This window comes from Rhea americana, unplaced genomic scaffold, assembly GCF_003343005.1.
Source record: "Rhea americana isolate MKP2758 unplaced genomic scaffold, rheAme1 scaffold_227, whole genome shotgun sequence".
Taxonomy (NCBI): Eukaryota; Metazoa; Chordata; class Aves; order Rheiformes; family Rheidae; genus Rhea; species Rhea americana.
Window position 1 is genome coordinate 861,839 of NW_028186343.1, and position 17,427 is coordinate 879,265.

At 58.3% G+C, this 17,427-nt stretch overlaps 1 protein-coding gene across 1 annotated transcript; it reads right to left on the bottom strand.

Moving 5' to 3' along the window:
* Positions 1 to 721: 721 nt before the first annotated feature.
* Positions 722 to 13,928, bottom strand: LRRC75B (leucine rich repeat containing 75B). The gene is made up of 4 exons (XM_085305856.1): positions 13,669 to 13,928; positions 9,784 to 9,912; positions 8,220 to 8,332; positions 722 to 1,903 (listed from the first exon to the last, which is right to left on the bottom strand). The coding sequence occupies exons 1-4, from the start codon at positions 13,924 to 13,926 to the stop codon at positions 1,381 to 1,383; spliced, it is 1,023 nt and encodes a 340-aa protein (XP_085161982.1). The 5' UTR covers positions 13,927 to 13,928; the 3' UTR covers positions 722 to 1,380.
* Positions 13,929 to 17,427: the final 3,499 nt, after the last annotated feature.

Consider the following 17,427-nt stretch of genomic DNA (forward strand, 5'->3'; position numbering starts at 1 on the left):
CGAGAGGACTTGGCTGATCAGTGAAAGTCTAACCAGTGTATGCGTATCGGCACTTCGCAACATTAAGATCCTAGTCTGGTTCAGAGCCTCCGCCTACCACAAACACATGTAGATCCTTCATTCTGCTAAGAGAAATGAGCGGCTCCCACCAACGCGGATGGCGTCCGCTCATCCTCTCCCGCACTGCCCGGGTGCTGCGGGAGGACTCTTGGGCTAMGCTTCTGCAGCCACGGGGCTGCGGGCTGCATTTGTGAACAACCCAGAAACTCGGACTCTRCAGGGCTTCACGATCAGCTCCAAGAGAACTGTTTATTGTGTTTACATACAGCACGGGCGATGTGGAAAACACTCAAAATATTGCATCACTGGTTTGGTTTCTGGACAACATTGGAAATGGCGATGCAGCTGCTCCCATCATGTCTGTATCATGAGGTGTGCAACAGGCCAAGGAGGAGCTGGTCCAAAGCTCCGTGCTCTAGTTTGGGAAGTGCCCACCACTGGCACGTTCGTTRCTTGCTCCTCTAGATCCACAGTTCTGCACTTGGCTGTCAGCTCGTCCTCGATTTCACTTGGAGCTTGTCATTTTAGTACAAAAGCACAGTTTTTGAAACCAACCCCGTTAAGCACAAGACCGTTCCCTCCCCTCTCCTCCCCACTCCTCCCATCCCATCCCCCATGCTCCCACCAACACATACCTCCTTCCCCTCCCTCCCACCCCAGTCACACAGCAAATTTCCTGATACTGCAGTTCCAAGCCGTGTGTCCGCCCCAGCCTATGCAATCCAATGGTCTCTGACCAAGTCCCTTTGTTCGGACGTTAATACAAAACACACAATAGGAAAAAACAAAACAAAAGGAGCCAGACACAAGAGGGAGACACACTGCCGGGCTCTGGCTCCAGCCGCTGAGCCCTTTAACTAAGATCCATAACTCTTGGGGTACCTCCTTTCACACTCAAGACTGCAGGTCCCAAAGTTTCCAAGGTGCATAGGAAAAGGAAGAAATGAAGTAATCTACAAGCCTGTTTCTGTTTAGGTTTCTCCCCCATCCCTTTCCCTCAACCCAATGGCTGCTGGAGGATGTTCTTAACTCCGTCAGGTCTTTTCCCATCTTCCAGTGAGACCCTGCCTGGGAACCAGGTTCGCTGTAAGTCACTGGTTCTTCTCTGGAACGTGGGTGATGGGTTTGGCAGTGAGGGGAGGGAGTGGAGCAGTGGGGGGACGACAGGCTTTCGTCTCACAGCAAGTTGGGGGGAGATGTCAGGGAAGGCGAGAGAAAAGCGCCAAAGGAAGCCGGTGAAGCTGGCCCTCTGCTTGGTGTTTGTACTCAAGACTTCTCCTCGGTGCAGCTTCAGCTTGCCAGCACCGACCTGTTGCCCAGTCACCTCTCACAGCCCTGCTGGGGGAAMGCGCGTGGCGGGGAGCTTTCCTTTCCTTCGTCCTCTGGCTGGCTGCCCTCGTTCCCAGCGGAGAGCTCCGAGTCGCAGTCAAGTGCCTCGTAGATGGTGGGCAGCGTGGTCTGCTGGCTGAGGCGCTTGCGCAGGCCCACGAGCAAGGGCTGCGGCATGGAAGAGACATCTACRTTGTTGCCGAGGTCCACCCAGGCCAGGCAAGGGAACTTGTTCATGTCCTTCATGGCGTCAGTCAGCTCCTTCATGGTCGCCCGGGTCAGCCGGTTGCCGTTGAGGGAAAGGTGAGTGAGCTTGGGTAGTGCCCAGAGGAATGGCAGCAGTAGGCGCACCATGTCGTCGTTCAGCTCAGTGAAGCTCAGGTCCATGGAGGTGAGGTGGTCTCCGTTGTTCTGCAGGTAGTAAGCCATGCGGTGGACATCCCGCATGGTCAGGGGGATCCCTGACAAATCCATGGAGTCCTGGCTCACCTTCTTCTGCAGACTGGTCTTCAGGCTAACGATGGAGAAGGGGAGAGAGAGATTGTTACGGGCACGCACTTGGGGCTGGAGAGAGTTCATGAAGAACGTGGGTGGGGAAGCAAAGGCTAGGTGGAGTTTGTTTTGGGAAAGCAGAAGGTTTGCACCATGCCTTTGGGCAGACTGTGTCCTGGGGCTTTTCTGTATGTTCTCAGCATTTGTACAAAGGCTTTGCAAGAACTGGCTAAACCTGTGAGGCTGAAGTGTCTTCCACTAGCACATTTCAAAGGCTTTGTCTGTGTGGGCATGCACAGACACTCATGCATGAACAGCAGAAATAACCAAGGCAAGCAAACTTTCCAAGTGCCCTGGCTTGCACTATGTGGGTGCTGTTTGTCACCATCTCTCCAGGCGAATGCCAGGGTCTGTCCTCAAGAGATGTCTGCTGTGGGGCAGAGGACAGCAGCRTTGTAAGGCTGAGAAATGGATATTTTCTCAGGAAAACAATTGTGAAGATAGATAAGCTGTACTCCAGGAGTGGATTTACTGTGTGTCCTATTAAGAACTTTCCCCAGTGCCCCTTAGTAAGCCAGCAACACCTRATCAGCAGATCTCCTGGATCTGCTGCAGCTGTGGGGAGGTGAAGAGGGCATAAGGGTGCTAAAGGGGGTCTGGAGATATGGGTTCAGCTGTGGCTCTTGCCTGTGTTTGGAGCTGCCCGCTGGCAGGTGGAGGGAGGAGGTAGGTTGTAGGGGCATGCCTTGGGGCTGTTGGGTTTGCTAGGGAAGGGGGCCACAAAGCTGTGTGATGGGCTGGGGGATGTGCTGCTGGACAAGACAGGCTGCGTGTGTGTTGGTGAAAAAATGCGAGAACCTGACTTCTCACAGATGCATGCTGGAGAGGTGTATTCRTATTGGGCAGATTAAGCAGGGAGAAATGAATGCTCAGAGTTAAACCTAGCTGCATGGGGAAAATTTTCCCCCWGTATCTGGCAGCCTGTGCAGAAAAAGGCTGGTATGAGATGARACAGAGGTCGTCTTTGGTTTGTTTTGGCTTAGATTGGGACTTTGGGATGGAGGGTATAGTGTAAGTGAGGAGAGAAACAAGCCTGTAAGTGTTTCAGGCTCTATTTAGCGCAAGCCAAACCCGTGGCTGTCAGAAATTCTCTTCCCCAGTGCTGTGGACCCACAGCAGATCCCAGAGGGGAGGCAGAAGGGGGAKGCAACCGGCAGGACCCGCAGGCGCCCTTCCTTCCCCGGCGCTGGCACAAGCAGCCCCCGTAGGAGGGGGCGAGTGTGGCCCCYGGGCTCCCCTTTCGGGTGACTTGGCTCCGAGCGCGGGTGGCAAGTGAGGACAGGGGTCTGGAGGGGCAGCAGGGACGTGCTCGTCCCTCCGGGCCTGCCAAGCCTCCCCCGCCGGCGGCGGCTCTGCGGAGACTGCAGCCGTAAGTCATAGCTCGTGCTCTGACCGGGCAGGTACCTTCTGCTGCTCTCCCCAGCAACAAGCCAATACCCCAAGGAAGCCTTAATCCAGCAGACAAATTATCTTCCCGTAATTGATTCTCCAGACTGGGCTGCTCCTGGCTGAATGTGCTTAGCCTTTCTGCCTCCCGGGCTGTGCCAGGGCCCTCCCCTGCTTTGCTGCCTTGGATTTTTTTTTCTTGCCTTGCCCTGGGCTCTGCAGCCAGGCCCCCCAGCTCGCTCGCACCCCCGGGGGGCTGCAAGCCCTGGCAGCTCTGCTCCTCGCCCCTGGGCAGCCCCTTCGCTGGCACGGGGCACTGACTGCTCCTTCCCTTCCACTGCTTTAAAGATAAAGATATATATATAAAATATATATCTGCTGTTAGATAAGTGGCAGAGGGAGATGTGGGCAGATGCTTTATTCTGAATTATCTGGCATTTGGTATTTTTGGAGCTCTGCTGAGTTCTGCTCCCCTCCAGGGAAAAACCCCGAGCTCAGACGCTCATGCAGCAGCTGAGAAAATGCCAGACTTATTTGCAGGGAAATGGGTCATCTATTATCCCCGACTTTCTGCAAGTAAAATAGGCTTAAAGATCGCTTCAGCTGAAGAAGCGTGCCTGTGTGTGTGTGTGTGTGTGACAAAACAGCTACTTAGCGACATGGCTTTCAATGCCCATGGGACTTGTGGGCAGAGACTGTGAAGTGCTAGGTGCTGCATTAACCCAGTGCTCCTGCAGCTGCTGCTGTGTCTGGATTCGTAACGGTGGGGAACAGCACTGAGAAAGGACCTGGGCCCCGGGTGCAGCGAGGCGGGTGGTATTTGTATYCTCTGCAGCAAGCTTAGGGGGGAAGAAGCCCGGCCCCGCTGAGGAGCGAGGGCTCTGCTGGGTACGCCTCCACGCTTCTCCTGCCTGGAAGAAGTTGTTCCTTGCATCGTCCCCAGCTCTCTCCAGCTCAGGGTCTGGCCCTTCTCCCACTGACCTGGGGAACCTGCCTCTGCCCCCTTTGCTGCCAGGTGTCCCATCCCGAGGTGCCAGCTCTGCCTCTCGGCCGATGTTAGCCCACACTCTCCAGGCTGTACCACGAAYGTGCTGCATGAGATCTGTACACTTGCCTCTCAGCTTGAATGATCTCATCCATTGCCCATCTTTCTGCCCAAGAATCTTGCTTCTCCAGCYCATCAGCCTTGGACTTCTCTTTCTGATGTTTGACAGGGTAGTGTCAAGTGGTCTGTTGGCCCTTTCCACCACCCCCAGCTGCCCTTCCAGGTGGACCCTTCACTTCATGATCAGGAAAGCCTAATCATGGGTAGTGTTTGGGCCTTTCTGTCCTGTAAGATGAGGAGGCAGTTTCTGCCTTTCCCTACAATTTCTTTACCAACTGATGTTTCTGTAAGCAGCAGCTTCTTCAAAAACCTCCTGTGGGACAGATCCTATGTTTCCATCTACTCTGCTACTCTGTGGCTTTAGCTAACTGACTGCTATTCTCTGACTTGGTTTTCTATCTCTAAAGCAGGAATGATGGTGGCTCTTCACTGTTGCATAAGGGTGACATGAAGCTCTAGTYAATATTCTGGTGCCACATGAAGGCTAGGATCCAATCTGCCAGAGCTGCCATCCTTGGTCCTGAGTGATGTTCTGGGGAGGTGGGGGAGATCTTAAGCCCCTCAGAGCTGTRTCCCTGCAGTTTTCTAGACAACACACTTTCTTTGCATCTTTGAAGTGCATCTAATGCTGCAATGTCTGGGCAGTGCATATCAATAACTGAGAAACAGAGCAATGAGCCCAGAAGGGATGCTCTGTTCTCCATCCAGTTTTGGATTAACCAAGATGTTTCAAAATGCAACTCAGGCAGATAAGCAGTAAAACCACAGCCAGACTTGTGAAAAGGAAAGCCCAGGGCTATGGAGTTTGAGAGTTACTTAACTCTGTGCACAAASCTGCCTTTGCTCTCCCTGAACCTATTACTGGGTGAAAAATCTTCGGGCTTTTTGTTGTTCTTTCCCCTGCACCAGCAACACCCTACTCGTAAAGATCACTGTTTGCTRCCTGCATGTTTTAGCGATCTAGATCTGCTCCCCTGCACTCAAGAAAAGAGGCACCAAAGCAGCCAGCTCTGGAGACAATGTAACTGGAAGATGCACAGGGTTTTCCAGCACAGCTCTGCCAAGACAGCTCAGTTGTAACCTGCAGCTTCTTGATTACATTACTAGGCTGTGATCCAGCTCTCCAAACAAAGGCTGCCTTCACCCACATCCCCTTTTCCTGCTGCACTCTGAAGTGCAATCAAGTGTGACTTTGCTCTGGAAAAACAAAATACTTTTTGGTCAAGCCCTGTTCTGCAGGCAGATGGTGGCACTTGCACGAGAACACACAGTTCTTCAGCACTGCTGAACCGAGGAAGCCTCAGGACCTCGGAGAACAGCACTTAATAATGTTCCCCAAATCCTGCATCTGCCAGAACACCACCAAAGTGGCATCGGCAACCTCAAGAGCCAAGGTTTGCAAGGAGAAGCATTTCTTAAATCATTACTCCTTACACTACAAACATCAATTTAACAAGGAGACATTGGAGCGTGTCCGTGCTGGGACACGCTGGGATGTATTATGCTCATTTAGGGTGAGTGATGTGCAGAGGCCGTAAAACACACTGCTACGGCAGAAAGCCCATTAGGATACAAGGGACAGCTGAACTGGACTGTCCTTTAGCTGTGCAGTAAAGCTGTGCTTGTCCCTGGTGAGGAAATTCTTATCCCTCAGCTTTTGAGCTTTTATTTTAACACCCCCCCCMCCCCCCAGTAAATCCCCAAAGAGTCCGGCTTTCCCGGTCACGTAGGTAGGCTCAGCTGCACGGTGGTGCCGGCTGGACGCTGCAGGCCTGCGAGGGGCTTTAGCGGGAGAGGAGAGCCGAAGCCCTCGCCTCCAGGGCAGCAAACGGGGCCGGGTGTCGCCTGGGCCGCTGGAGCGGGTCTCCTTGGCGGCCGCGCGGCGGGGATACCGCCAACCCTCGGCCGCGCGGGGCGGCCRGCCGGGAYGCGGCGGAGGGACTGCCTCYGCCTCCCCGCGGCACCGGCGACTGCTTAATCCGGGGGGAGAGCAGGCAGCCTGGCGAGGCACCTCGTGCCTGCCGCTGCCTTGGGTCCCCTGTGCTGCAATAATCTTTCTCCYTCTGTATTTCTCTGCCTCCGGCCTGGGGCACTCGGCTGGTTAAAGCAGGGGTCTGCTGGCCGCTTGCAGCGGCCCGATCCCTCCCCGGACTCGGGGCTGCGCCCCGTGCTGCTGTCGCTTCTGCTGGCAGCTCTCTYGAGGACCGGCTCTGCAGAGGAGGCACCCAACGGCGAGCCGCTGCGTCCTGCCCCGTGACGGCACGCGGCGCCTCCGCGGCAGCTCCAACCCGCCTCGGGTATACTGGCGCTCGCGGTGGCAGCAGAAGCGAGCGGGAGCTCTGGCTTTACTGGGGAGCAGGTCTGGGTTAAGGAGGCCCAGAGGACCTACTTGTGCATATCAGGAAGTTCTTACGCGCCTTAGGCGATGGAGATGCTTTGCTAAATTTGGTCTAACTGAACATTTGGTTTCGGCTCTATGGTATGAATAACGTAGGACTGTTCCTGCTTGGTGGAAAGTCTGATTTATCCTCGAGAGTTATCTAATTCCAGCTGTCCTGGCACTGCTGGGTATCTGAATGTGAGGGCTCTAAGAAACACCTTTCTTAGTAGTTTCTTTTTTTAAAAAAAGAAACTATTTTGTTGGTTCCTGGGTGGCTCAGGCTGGACTTACTGGGCATTTTAGGGCCCCCCTGAGAGGGGATGGGGCCATGACCGAACCACTGGTTTGCCACTCGGAGGTCTGTGTGGGGGGAAGCACCTCCTGCCTGAACTGGTGGTAACGCTGCAGCTCCCTTCTCTTCCCGTCTCCACTGCGTTTGGGCTGTTACGGAGATGTGCTAATTAAGAGCTGGCAGATGCTCCGGTTCTCCCGTGGTCGGGCTTGCTAATTATCTTGTGGACCCTGCTGAYGTGCTGCCAGGAAGTGGAAATGGCACTTAGAAGAGAACGAGGGGGTCCTGCCTCAGCCCCGGCAAAGCCAGAAACCAAAGCCCAAGGGCACAGGTTCAGAGTTACAGCAAAATGCTCCCGGTAGCAGGAACTGGAGATTTCAGATGAGGTAAAACCACCCTGGCTGGGCAAAACTCGGCCCTGCTGCCCCCAAGCGAAGCTGCTCTTTCTTGCCCTCCTGATACTGGCAACGTCCTTTCTCTTGCAGTGGCCTCGGGTGCCAAATCTGCAGGTGCCTTTTGCTGCAAACCAGCTCCTCTCCAGTTTTAAGAGGAAGCACTGCTGTTTAATATTTAATCAAAATTATTTTGTCTTATATAACACCTTGCAGCAGGGCTGCCCGCTCCAGCCCTACATCTTCATGCTTGGAAGAGCAGGACCGTGCTGGGATTCAGCGCGGGGGAGCTTGGGGAAGGAACGGGGATGGCCACCCTTGCCGGCCCCTGCCTCCGGCGCTGCTCTTGCCCTAAAGCCTCTCTGGGCTTCAAAAGCTTTGGGGTGGGGATGGAGAGAAGGGCAGAGCTGCGCTGTAGGATCCCGCAGGGATCCAGCGGGTCTGGAAAAGCACTCGGTCAGCACTGGTCCCTCGGTCGAACCCGCTGGTTCGGGTACGAGGTGGCCTCGAAACCACAGTGTCGCCAGAGCGTGGGGCTTTCACCCCTTAAGCCACCCCGGGGACCTGCCTCCGAGCGGGAGCAGGAGCTGCCGGCGCTTGCGTCAAAGCCTGGGAGCTGCAGCCGCCTCTCCGGGGTCCCCCGCGGCCGGGGAGGCCCCCGGGCAGGCAGGGGGGCGCGGGGCGGGGGCGCGGGGCAGGTCCCCGCGCGGGCCGGCCGCTTACCACGCCTGGGGCTTCCTGCGGGGCAGCCCGTGCCGGTGCCGCTTGGAGTGCGGCGTGAGGTGGTAGATGAGCTGCCGGCAGATCCGGTCCGAGGACTTCCAGGGGTCRTATTCCTGAAAGCAAAGGGACGGCTTAGCCGGCAAATTCGCCATCCCCGCCGCTCCCGCCACGAGACCGAGCCCYGGCGGGCAGAGGCAGCGGGAGAAACGGGCTCGAGCGCCGTGCCTCAGCCTCTCCCACGTTTGGTGTTTTTAGGGGTGCGGATTTTTGTTGGTATTTTGAGGTGTGAAATCCCTTCCATGACTCGAAGGGCRTTTTCTCCAAAAACATCCTTTTCTGCGAGCACTGATAATGGGGGAAGGAGGAAGGCAAGGAGGGCTTCAGTAGAGGCACCACCAAGAGGACCACTTTGGGACACCTCCAAAGCGGAGGGGGGAAAAGCATTCAACCCTTCGTTTTCAGCAGCAGCCCCTGACTGCCAGAGCCCCCAGATATTTTCATTTTTCCATGAAAACCTGAAATAATGTGAAAGGGAAAGTATTTTCCTGTGATTTTCCCCCTCCCCCCTTTCCTGCGAGGTACCGCTTCAGGGTGGGGGCGCAGGGGTGGCGGAAGGCAGGGATGCTGCCTCCGGTGTTCGCAGTCGCTGCCTGTGCTCGGTTGGCTGATGGAGAGGGAAAGCCGGGAGCGAGTCCTCCTCCCGCCCACCCTAACTTCTCACATCTTTGGGCTGCCGCTCTGGTGGTTAAGCAGTACCTCTGTTGCAACCACCCCTCTCCCCCTTTCTAGATGCTTATAACCTTTGGACAAAAATTACCTTTGGGAAAAAAAAAGTTTCAGGCTCTATTGCAGCCCAAAGATAATGATTAAACTTTAGTTAAATGTAGTTTGGCTGTTGAGACCTGATGGTTAGTTGTTTGTTACCAGAGACTCGGGGGGCAGCAAGGCAAAGTTAGAAACTGCTCATTTGCACCCTYTTCGAAGAAAGAAATCCTCTCTGTCACCCTCCTCCCACAGCAAACATGAACCTTGCCAAGACTGTTGGGCAAACAGAAGTCATGGCCACATTGCCACCACGAACACTTGGATTGGCAAGGGTAACACAAGCAGGTGCCAGTAGTGATACTGGATTGTGGTGTGCAGGATGTCGCACGGATGCAGGGATGTAGCACGGGATGGGATAAGTGAGCGCAGGGAATGGCTTGGTACAGATGGACTAGCTGCTTTGCTCTTCTGGAGCACACYGGTGAACGTGCCCCACCACCTGATTCCCCCCTCACCATGTATTTTTGTCTGGCATGCACTTTGTGGGCAAGTTTACTATTGACATGAAAAGTAAATTCCTCATTTCTGTGCATACATAACCCTCCACATCTTTCTGGTGTAGTTCAAAGCGATTTCTACAGAAACATGCCCAACAACATATATGCTGCTACACCAAGGGCATGTGCTAGTTGGCTCTGGAGGATGAGGGAGCCCACCACCAATGCCACCCCCACAACAGAGCTCACTGTGCATCAGTGCCATGTCACAGCGGGTCCATGGAGCTGAAGGGAGGGTTCACCTTTTTGGGACACTGCAGATCTCTCGCTAGGCTCATCAGCAAGTCATGGGAGATGGGATCCACCAAGTTAAGGAAGGTTGTATTTTTGTAGAGCACTTCATTGAGGAATGTTCCTTCCAGTCCCAGATCCTACAAGAAAAACACAGGTGGTCAGATATACAGGCTTCCTTAGAGCTACAGCCAGGGGGTATTTCAAAACCAGACAGTAAAAACCCAAGAAAGGTGAAGCAGCTGTTTCTGACCCGGCATTACAGTGATGGAGGATGTGGACAGCTGGAGAGCTGAATGAAGTGGACAGTGTTAAGCTGACCCAGGCAGCATGGAGACTGACCACCTTGTCTCCAGTCAGCGTGGGAAGGTGAGAGCAACAATGTATCAGGCCAGCTGATGCTCAGAGAGAATTAGCTCCAGAGAAATTCGCAGCTTTGCTGGCCTCCCTGTGCAAATCTGAYAAAGGAGCTGGGCGGGAGGACCAGCTCTCAATCCTCCATCTCAATGCTACTCCAGTCTCAGCTTTCCTGGARGAATCAAAGCCTTCTACAGGTACTCAGAGACCTCACTGCTATCTTCCTCGGTGGCTAGCTGACCGAAAGCCTGGCCCATCACTTTGAGTCTAGTTGAGCTTTGAAGTTCTCAGGAACTGCTAAGCATGGGCAATATTGCCTTTTAATATGTCTGTAAATAGATAGCTCTAAAGTGGAACTGGGCAGTCGATCACGGGGAGTCCTCCTCCCCTCTCCTTCCACAGCGCGAGCTGGGGGAAGGTCTGTGGTCCGTGCAACCTCACTGCACGGACCAGGGTACAGGGTATGCTAGGAGAGCCCTCAGCATCCTTGGGAGCAAAAAGCATCCCCAGGGGCTGGATGGGTGATGATGCCAAGAACTAAGCTATTTTTGCTAAAAGAAAAGCCGAAATCTGATGTAAGACATGCAGTTGTTGCAATGAGGAGGTACCACAGAACTGTGGAGAAAAAAAAATGAGCAGAAAAATGAGATCCTGGCAGAGAAATTACAGGCACTCACATGAAAATACCCTGAGGGCAGAAATATGGAACAAAAGAGCTCCCTAACAGGAGCGGTGCTGGGTTTGATTCCCTTGACAAAGGAGGGTTCAGTTGAGGGAGAAAACAAGACTTCAGCCCATTCTGTATGCTGCTGCCAGGAGAAATGAATAAGCAAATGGGTGCCCCATATGTTCGCGCTGCTCCGCTGGATGTGCGCTTCAGGCACCACCCAGAGAAAGATGCACTGAGAGCTCTTAAAAAATAAAAATAAAAAAAGGAGCTGGCACGCATGCATGCACGTCAGCAGCAGGGATGGAGCCGGAGCTGGCAGAGGTGCAGGATCTTAGCCCTAAGCAGCAACCAAAGCCATTGCCGTACCCCTCTCCCCTGCCGTGGCTATGCTCAGATCAAGCTGAGAGCACAATACCAAGGAGTCCCTGGCCGCACATCTGATGCGGAAAGGAASACTAAATGAAACGCTTTGCAGCCCCTTTGCTGTGTGAACGCGGGCGATACCCACAAGCAAGCAGGAGACCTCAGCGGTGGGTCCGTCCTGAAGGACGGGCTGCCCCGGCCACGGCCGGTGCCTGCCTTAGCCGAAAGGCTTCGGGGAGACGGAGCCTCCTGCGCCGAGCGTAACGTGCACGGATGAAGAAAGCTGCCGAGAGGACGGTGTGGCTGGGCGGGCGGCAGCGGATGTCGGAGCAGCAACGAAACGCTGCCAGCTGGAGCTATACCATTAAGATGAACCTGCATTCCCATTGCAAATCCTGCCCGCGAGGGCTTTACAGGCACTGCAGCTGTAAATATTAATTTCATGTTGGTAGTCCACAAATTCCCTGCCCAGAGGCACGTTCTTGTTTGTCTCCCTTTGTCTCGCTCTTATTCCCACTCTCCTTTGTCTCTTCTCGGAAAACGTGCTGTCCCCAGGGCGSCTGCAGCTAGCAGGGGGCAGAGCCCCGCGGGGCCGGCCGGTTCACCCGCCGTCGCGCCGTTATCTTAAAGAGGACACGGGGCGAGCGCCTCCGCAGCGGGAGAGCGCGGTGCGCCGGGCCCCTTGCCGGTGTGAGCCTGACGCCCTTCCCGGAGCGCGCGGCTGCCGCACCGCTCCCCACCCGCGGCTCGCCCGCCTTGCACGCTCGCGTCGAGCGGGCGCCTCGCGGCTGCTCGCGGCGTGCGGCTCCCTGAAACGCTGGGAGCTGGCACCCTGTTTAGCGGATCTCAGCCTGCTTCTGGCCGGTTTGTTACTTAATTACATCCTGCCGCTGTGGTAGAAGCAGCGCCCGGCCTCGCGGGTCGGAGTCCGCCGGCGGACGCGACTGCAGCCCGCGGGCCTGGAGGACGAGGGCTGTTCCCGCTCGGGAGCCGGGCGCCTCGCAGCACGAGGCGCCTCTGCGCCCCGAGAGCCGCGGCCCCGGCGGCCGCCCGCGCTCGCCCGGGAGGCTGCAATTCTGGTCCCGCGCGCGCGCCGCGCTCTCGGGGGTGGTTGCACCCCGGCTCGGGGACAAGGCGCGGTGTGAGACGGTCCTCGCCGTCCCTGGAGTTACCAAGGCGTCCGTCGTGCTATGGGCAGCCAGCAGACCCCGCCTGGGACGCGTAAGCCCGACTTCCCGGGTGAGGCAGCCCGCGCGACGGGGGCACCGAGTGAGCTGGCGATGGGGCGTGCTGCGAACGGCCGTCGGGCAAAGCGGGGGGGCACCGTAACGCTGCCCCGCTCCCCGAGCCAGGCTGGCCCAGAAGCTGCGGGCAGCCGCTGAACCAYGTCTGTGCTCAGCGCAGGCGTGGGGAAGCCGAGCGCTCGGCTGATCCTGAGAGGAGCTGGCAGGCTGCGGGGAAAGGAGGGCTTAGGAGTGACCCCCACTCCAGATGGCCCCGTGACTCAGCATCCAAACCCCAGCGGCTCGCGCATGGACCTTCTGGAGACCTCGAGGTCTAAGAGGGATTTCAGCACTTCAGTCTCAAGAAGAGATGCTGAACACTATAGAAAATGACATTTTGTAGTTCTGGCCTCTGGCAAATCCTAGAAAAGTCTGTTCTTGTCACATCACTACAGTCGTGGAGAGAGAGGATGCCTCTCCTGCCTCACTAGCTTCTCGTAATAGTGGCTTGCTAAAACTGTCTTTGAAGTCCTATTCCGCCTGGGTCTGCTGTACCGCTCCACAGGTACCAGTGTCTCCCAAGGGATCACCTATTTATCAGCGTGCCAGGAGGGGTGTTTGCGGTGCTGGGAATGCTCCTCAGTGAACTTTATGGCAGCAGACAAGAAAAGTAGAGAGAAGTGGACCRTTATCTAATGAGAGCAACATGATAAGCTACGATGGCTTGCGGTTGATGTCCTAAGTCAGAGGGAGGATCTGTCGCCTGTGCTATTGATCGCAAAGTTGCCTGCAGTCGGGGGGAGCCGAGTTTGCCTGGGAAGGGATGGCAGCACTGGGAGATGGAGGAGATGGCTCTGTTCCAGCAGCAGGGCTCTGTCCTCAGCATCAGTTTGGCACCACACTGTCTGCACACGGGCTTTTCCGCTCCTGAATGGCGGCAGACAGACGAGCTTCCACTGATACACTGACCCCTTTTCCTCTCCCCTGGGGCTAGGCTGTCCCCGAGGGGCTCCCCAGAACCGTTCTGCATGCTCCCAAGGACCCACCTTGGCCAGCCTGCCTGGGTGGGGGCGAGGGGACGGCGGTGAATTTTCGCGGGGGAGGGGGGGGCTCAGGATTGCTGCCCCCGGTGGGGTTGCACGCAGGGGCCGGGCTGGGCGCCCCTCACCCGCGGCAGGGCAGCGGGCCGGGCCGGGCCGGGCGTCGCCTCCCGCAGCCACCCGCGGCTCCCGCACGGCGGGGCGAGCCCCCCCCGGCCCGGACCCCGGCCGGCCGGCGCTCACCTTCCTGAGCAGGCGGAGGATGTGCACGGCGTGCTCCCGCTTGTGCTCGCGGAGCGTGGCCTGGATCTCCCGCAGCCACCCGACCCGCCTCACGTAGGGCGCCGGCGAGCTCTTCCTCAGCACCCCGGGCAGCTTCTGCGGGTGCAGCAGCAGCGACGAGAGCTGGAAATCGCCGCGGCCGCCCTGCAGCCGGGCGCAGGGCTCCTCGGCGGCGCCCTCCTCCTCCAGGCTGCTCTGCCGGCTCAGCCGCGAGCCCATGGCCGCGCCGCCGGGGGGGTCCGCGGCGGGATCCCGGCCCCGGAGCGGGCGGAGGAAGGGGCGCGCGGGAGCGGCTGCGGGAGCTTTTCCGCCCGGGCAAACTCCCCGAGCGCCGCCAAGGGTTGTCAGGATCGAGGGTGGCTCGGAGCACACCGCCCGGCCCGGCCCGGCCCGGCCCGGCGCGGGCGGCTTCTGCGGGCTGTGCTCGCCGCGGGTCCGCTGCCGGAGCCGGAGAGGGCGTTTGCACGAGTGCCGGCAGCGGCAGCGTTTTGCTCGCGCCCAGCCACCTGCAGCTGATAGTAGGATTCTGGCACCGGTCCTTACCTGCTGCGGGTAGAAACGTGTTCCTCAAACGCATCCCTCCCTGCCCCCRGAGTGCACAGCAGGTTTAGCACGTGCTTTCCCTCAGACAAAATCACTGCGATCCAAGAGGATGGTAAAACCCCAAATCTGGACGCCCTTCTCCAGCCACTGAGATTTTACAGGCAGCCGAGTCATGTTCCCAGTATAACCACTTCCACTTTCCGGAGCCGCTAGCATCGCCCCAGGGGCTCTCCCTCGTTCAGCAGTTAATTTTCCCGCTCGGAGTCCCCCAGAGCCCTGAACATGGAAGGACACGTGGGTGCCCCGCGTCACGGCAGCCTCCTCCATGTGCTCTGCTGAAGAACTTCGCTTGGCTTGGACGGGTGGGGACACAGCGGGGCCGGGCTYGGCAACGGCCTGGCCAAAGCACTGGCTTTGCCACGGTGTTTATGCAGGTCTCTGACTACGGTGGGCCACATCCTGAGGGTCCTTCTGGAGTTATACTCGGCCTTTAGTGAGACCAAAGCCCTGGCTGTCCATCTCCCTGCTCCTCCCCTCCCTGCTCTAGCTGAGCACCTGCGAGAGAGCAGTTAACATCGACAGATCCCGAGATAGTGCCGAGCCCAACTCAGGCAAATCCCGCCATGAGGGAGCAAATGCTGAGGAAGGACCTCAGGAGCTTGGCGGAGAGCTCGGAGAGAGGCCGGGTCGAGAGCAAATCCCTGCGGCGTGCTGGGTGCAGCGTTACGGGCCGTGGCGGTGGGTGGAGGGGTCGCGGCGAGGCGGCTGGTGGCCTTTCCCCGTCACCCGCAGCTGGACAGGCGGCTCCGCTCCGGCGGTGCCGCCCGCTCCGTTCGCAAGCGTTGCTGCAAGGCGCCGCAGCAGCGGGACGGGAACGAAGGGCCGGTTTGCCGGCGGGCTGGCCCTGCGGGGCCGCGCCGCCTCGCGCCGTATCGCAGCGAGGCGGCAGGAGGACGCGTCCTCTCCGGTTTGGAGTCGCGCTGGGACGGGGCCGGTGCCGCTACCAGGACAYGTGGCAGCGAGCGGGTGTATTTCTATACCCGAGATGGTCGACAGGGTTTGCTGCATTCGGGGGGGGGCAGGCAGGAGGTGCTTGGAGGAGAGTGAACCCCCCCYCCCAAGACTGTGTCCTCTGCCCAGCCCGAGGAGATGGAGAGCCACCAGGTGAGGCTGCAAGACCGGGGGATCCTGGGCYGCCGGAGCGGCCCCGTCCTCCTGCYGCGGCGGCGCGGACAGGGAYAGGGACGGGTCACGCGCACGTGCTGCGCGGGCCGCGCTGAGGACTGCAGAGCCTGGGGGACGGGGCTCGCGGGCGGCGAGGCGGCAGCTCCCGCTGCCGCGGCTGGGGGCACCCAGGCGCGCTCGCGCTCGCGCACGCCCGCGCACACCCCGCGTGCTCGCCCACGCTCACCGCGGGCGCTCTGCGCTGCGTGCTGCTCGAGCTGGCCTCAGAGGAGGCCCTATCGCCGCCTGCCTTGTACGTTAGGGTTTGGACTGTTGCTGCTGGGCTGCAAACCTAATTGATTAATTTAACRTCTAAAAAGCGAGAGAGGCTTAAGGCGGCGGCAAGGCCGTGCCGCCAGCCGCTGCACTGGGCGCCTCACCCTTCCRCAGCTCCGGCTCTCGTTTCTCCTGCAGACCAGCTTGCCTGAGCTCCCCGGTGGCTATTTCCCGTGGGGCGGCTCAGAGGTTGCTGGCAGGTGCCTCCGAGCCGGCCGCCCGCTGGGAAGGGCGCCGCAGCCCGGCAGGCACCTGCGCGCGTTTGCCTTTAGCCTTCTCCCCCTTGCAGCTGCGGCTCYGCTCGCCTCCGCGGGGTCCCTGAAGCATCGCGGTGCTCCAGGTCTGAGGACGCGTCGGTGCCGCGATGGGCTCAGAGAGGACCGAGCTCTGCCGGGTCCTCTGCTCTGCTCATTAGGGGCAAATTAATCAAGCTCTAACAAGGCCTGTAAACGGCAGATTTGTTGGCCTGTATATTGCCCGCATGGAGAGCCTTAGCAGCCCGCGATCCTGGGGTCGCCGTTAAACCGGACACGAGGGCTGCAAGCGCAGGGTGGCACGGCGCGAGCTTGGTTTCTCAGCGCCGGAGAGTCCTGCGCTTTCACCAGCCGTCCGAGGCCCGGGGAGGGTTACCTCCCTTCGGGAGCAAGCCACACCTATTGCGCCAGGGGAGTTTTACCTGGACTAAACTAAGCCGCGGCGTCCAGGCTGGGCGCAGAGGCCACGGCTCCTCGCSCCCCGCGCTCTTGCAAGGCTGGCGGGCAGGGAAAGGCCCTTGGCGCTCCCCAGGCACTGCCGCGCGGGGGGCTGGTCCAAGACAGCAGGGAAGCGTGGCGGGAGCTGAGATGCCCCTTGCTGTGTGCTCCCCCGGGATCCCCTTTGTAACCTCTCGCTCATAAAAACATTTCTAAAGAGCTTTTTAAAAAAACCTCCAGAATTTAAGGCTATGGACTGGAGTTACAGTTTTGTAAGAGAATTAACYGCTCTTAGCCCGGAGAGGAGAGGCTGGAGGCAGTGCCAGGCGCTGTTAAGCCTCTTTGGGGGTTTGAAACTGCTAGGCGTGCAGTTTGGAGCGGCCCGAAGCAGCTTAGCAGCAGGGCTAAACCCCCAGGAGTGACCCAGGCCTGCAGGGGAGCAGCGCAGGGAGGTCGCTGCCGGGGCCGGCCGGGAGGGAGCCAGCGGGGCCGGGCAGGCACCGCGGGCCGTGTAAGGATTTATTATTATTCCTTTTCTTTTTAAACTCGCTCRCAGTGCAWGGAGGGCCGGGAAAGGTGACCAACRGTCTTGGTTCCTTTCCAATTTCACTCGTTATTCTCCATCTATCTCCAGTGCTTGAAAAGACATCTTGTAGCTAAAAACCACTGAGTACTTAAAACTTAGCAGAGCAGTCCAACAAGGCGGCTCCGTGCCGCCCAGGCGGCCTCTGGCCCGCCGGAAGATCGCTCCCCATTTAACCGGGGGCAGAGAAAGCCTCCAGGCTGCGTTCACGCATCAGCTGCAGCATCCAGCGCCCTGGGCCGTGGCCTGGTGCTGGAGGAGAAGTGAAGAATACAGCAGAGAGGAGATTTTCCAAAGCGGAGGGAGGCGCAGAGGCGGGCAGAGCAAAAGCATGGGCTGCGCGGAGGCGCCGCGCGTCGCCTGCGCTGCTGAGCGCAGGGCAGGACAGCTCCGTCGCCTCGA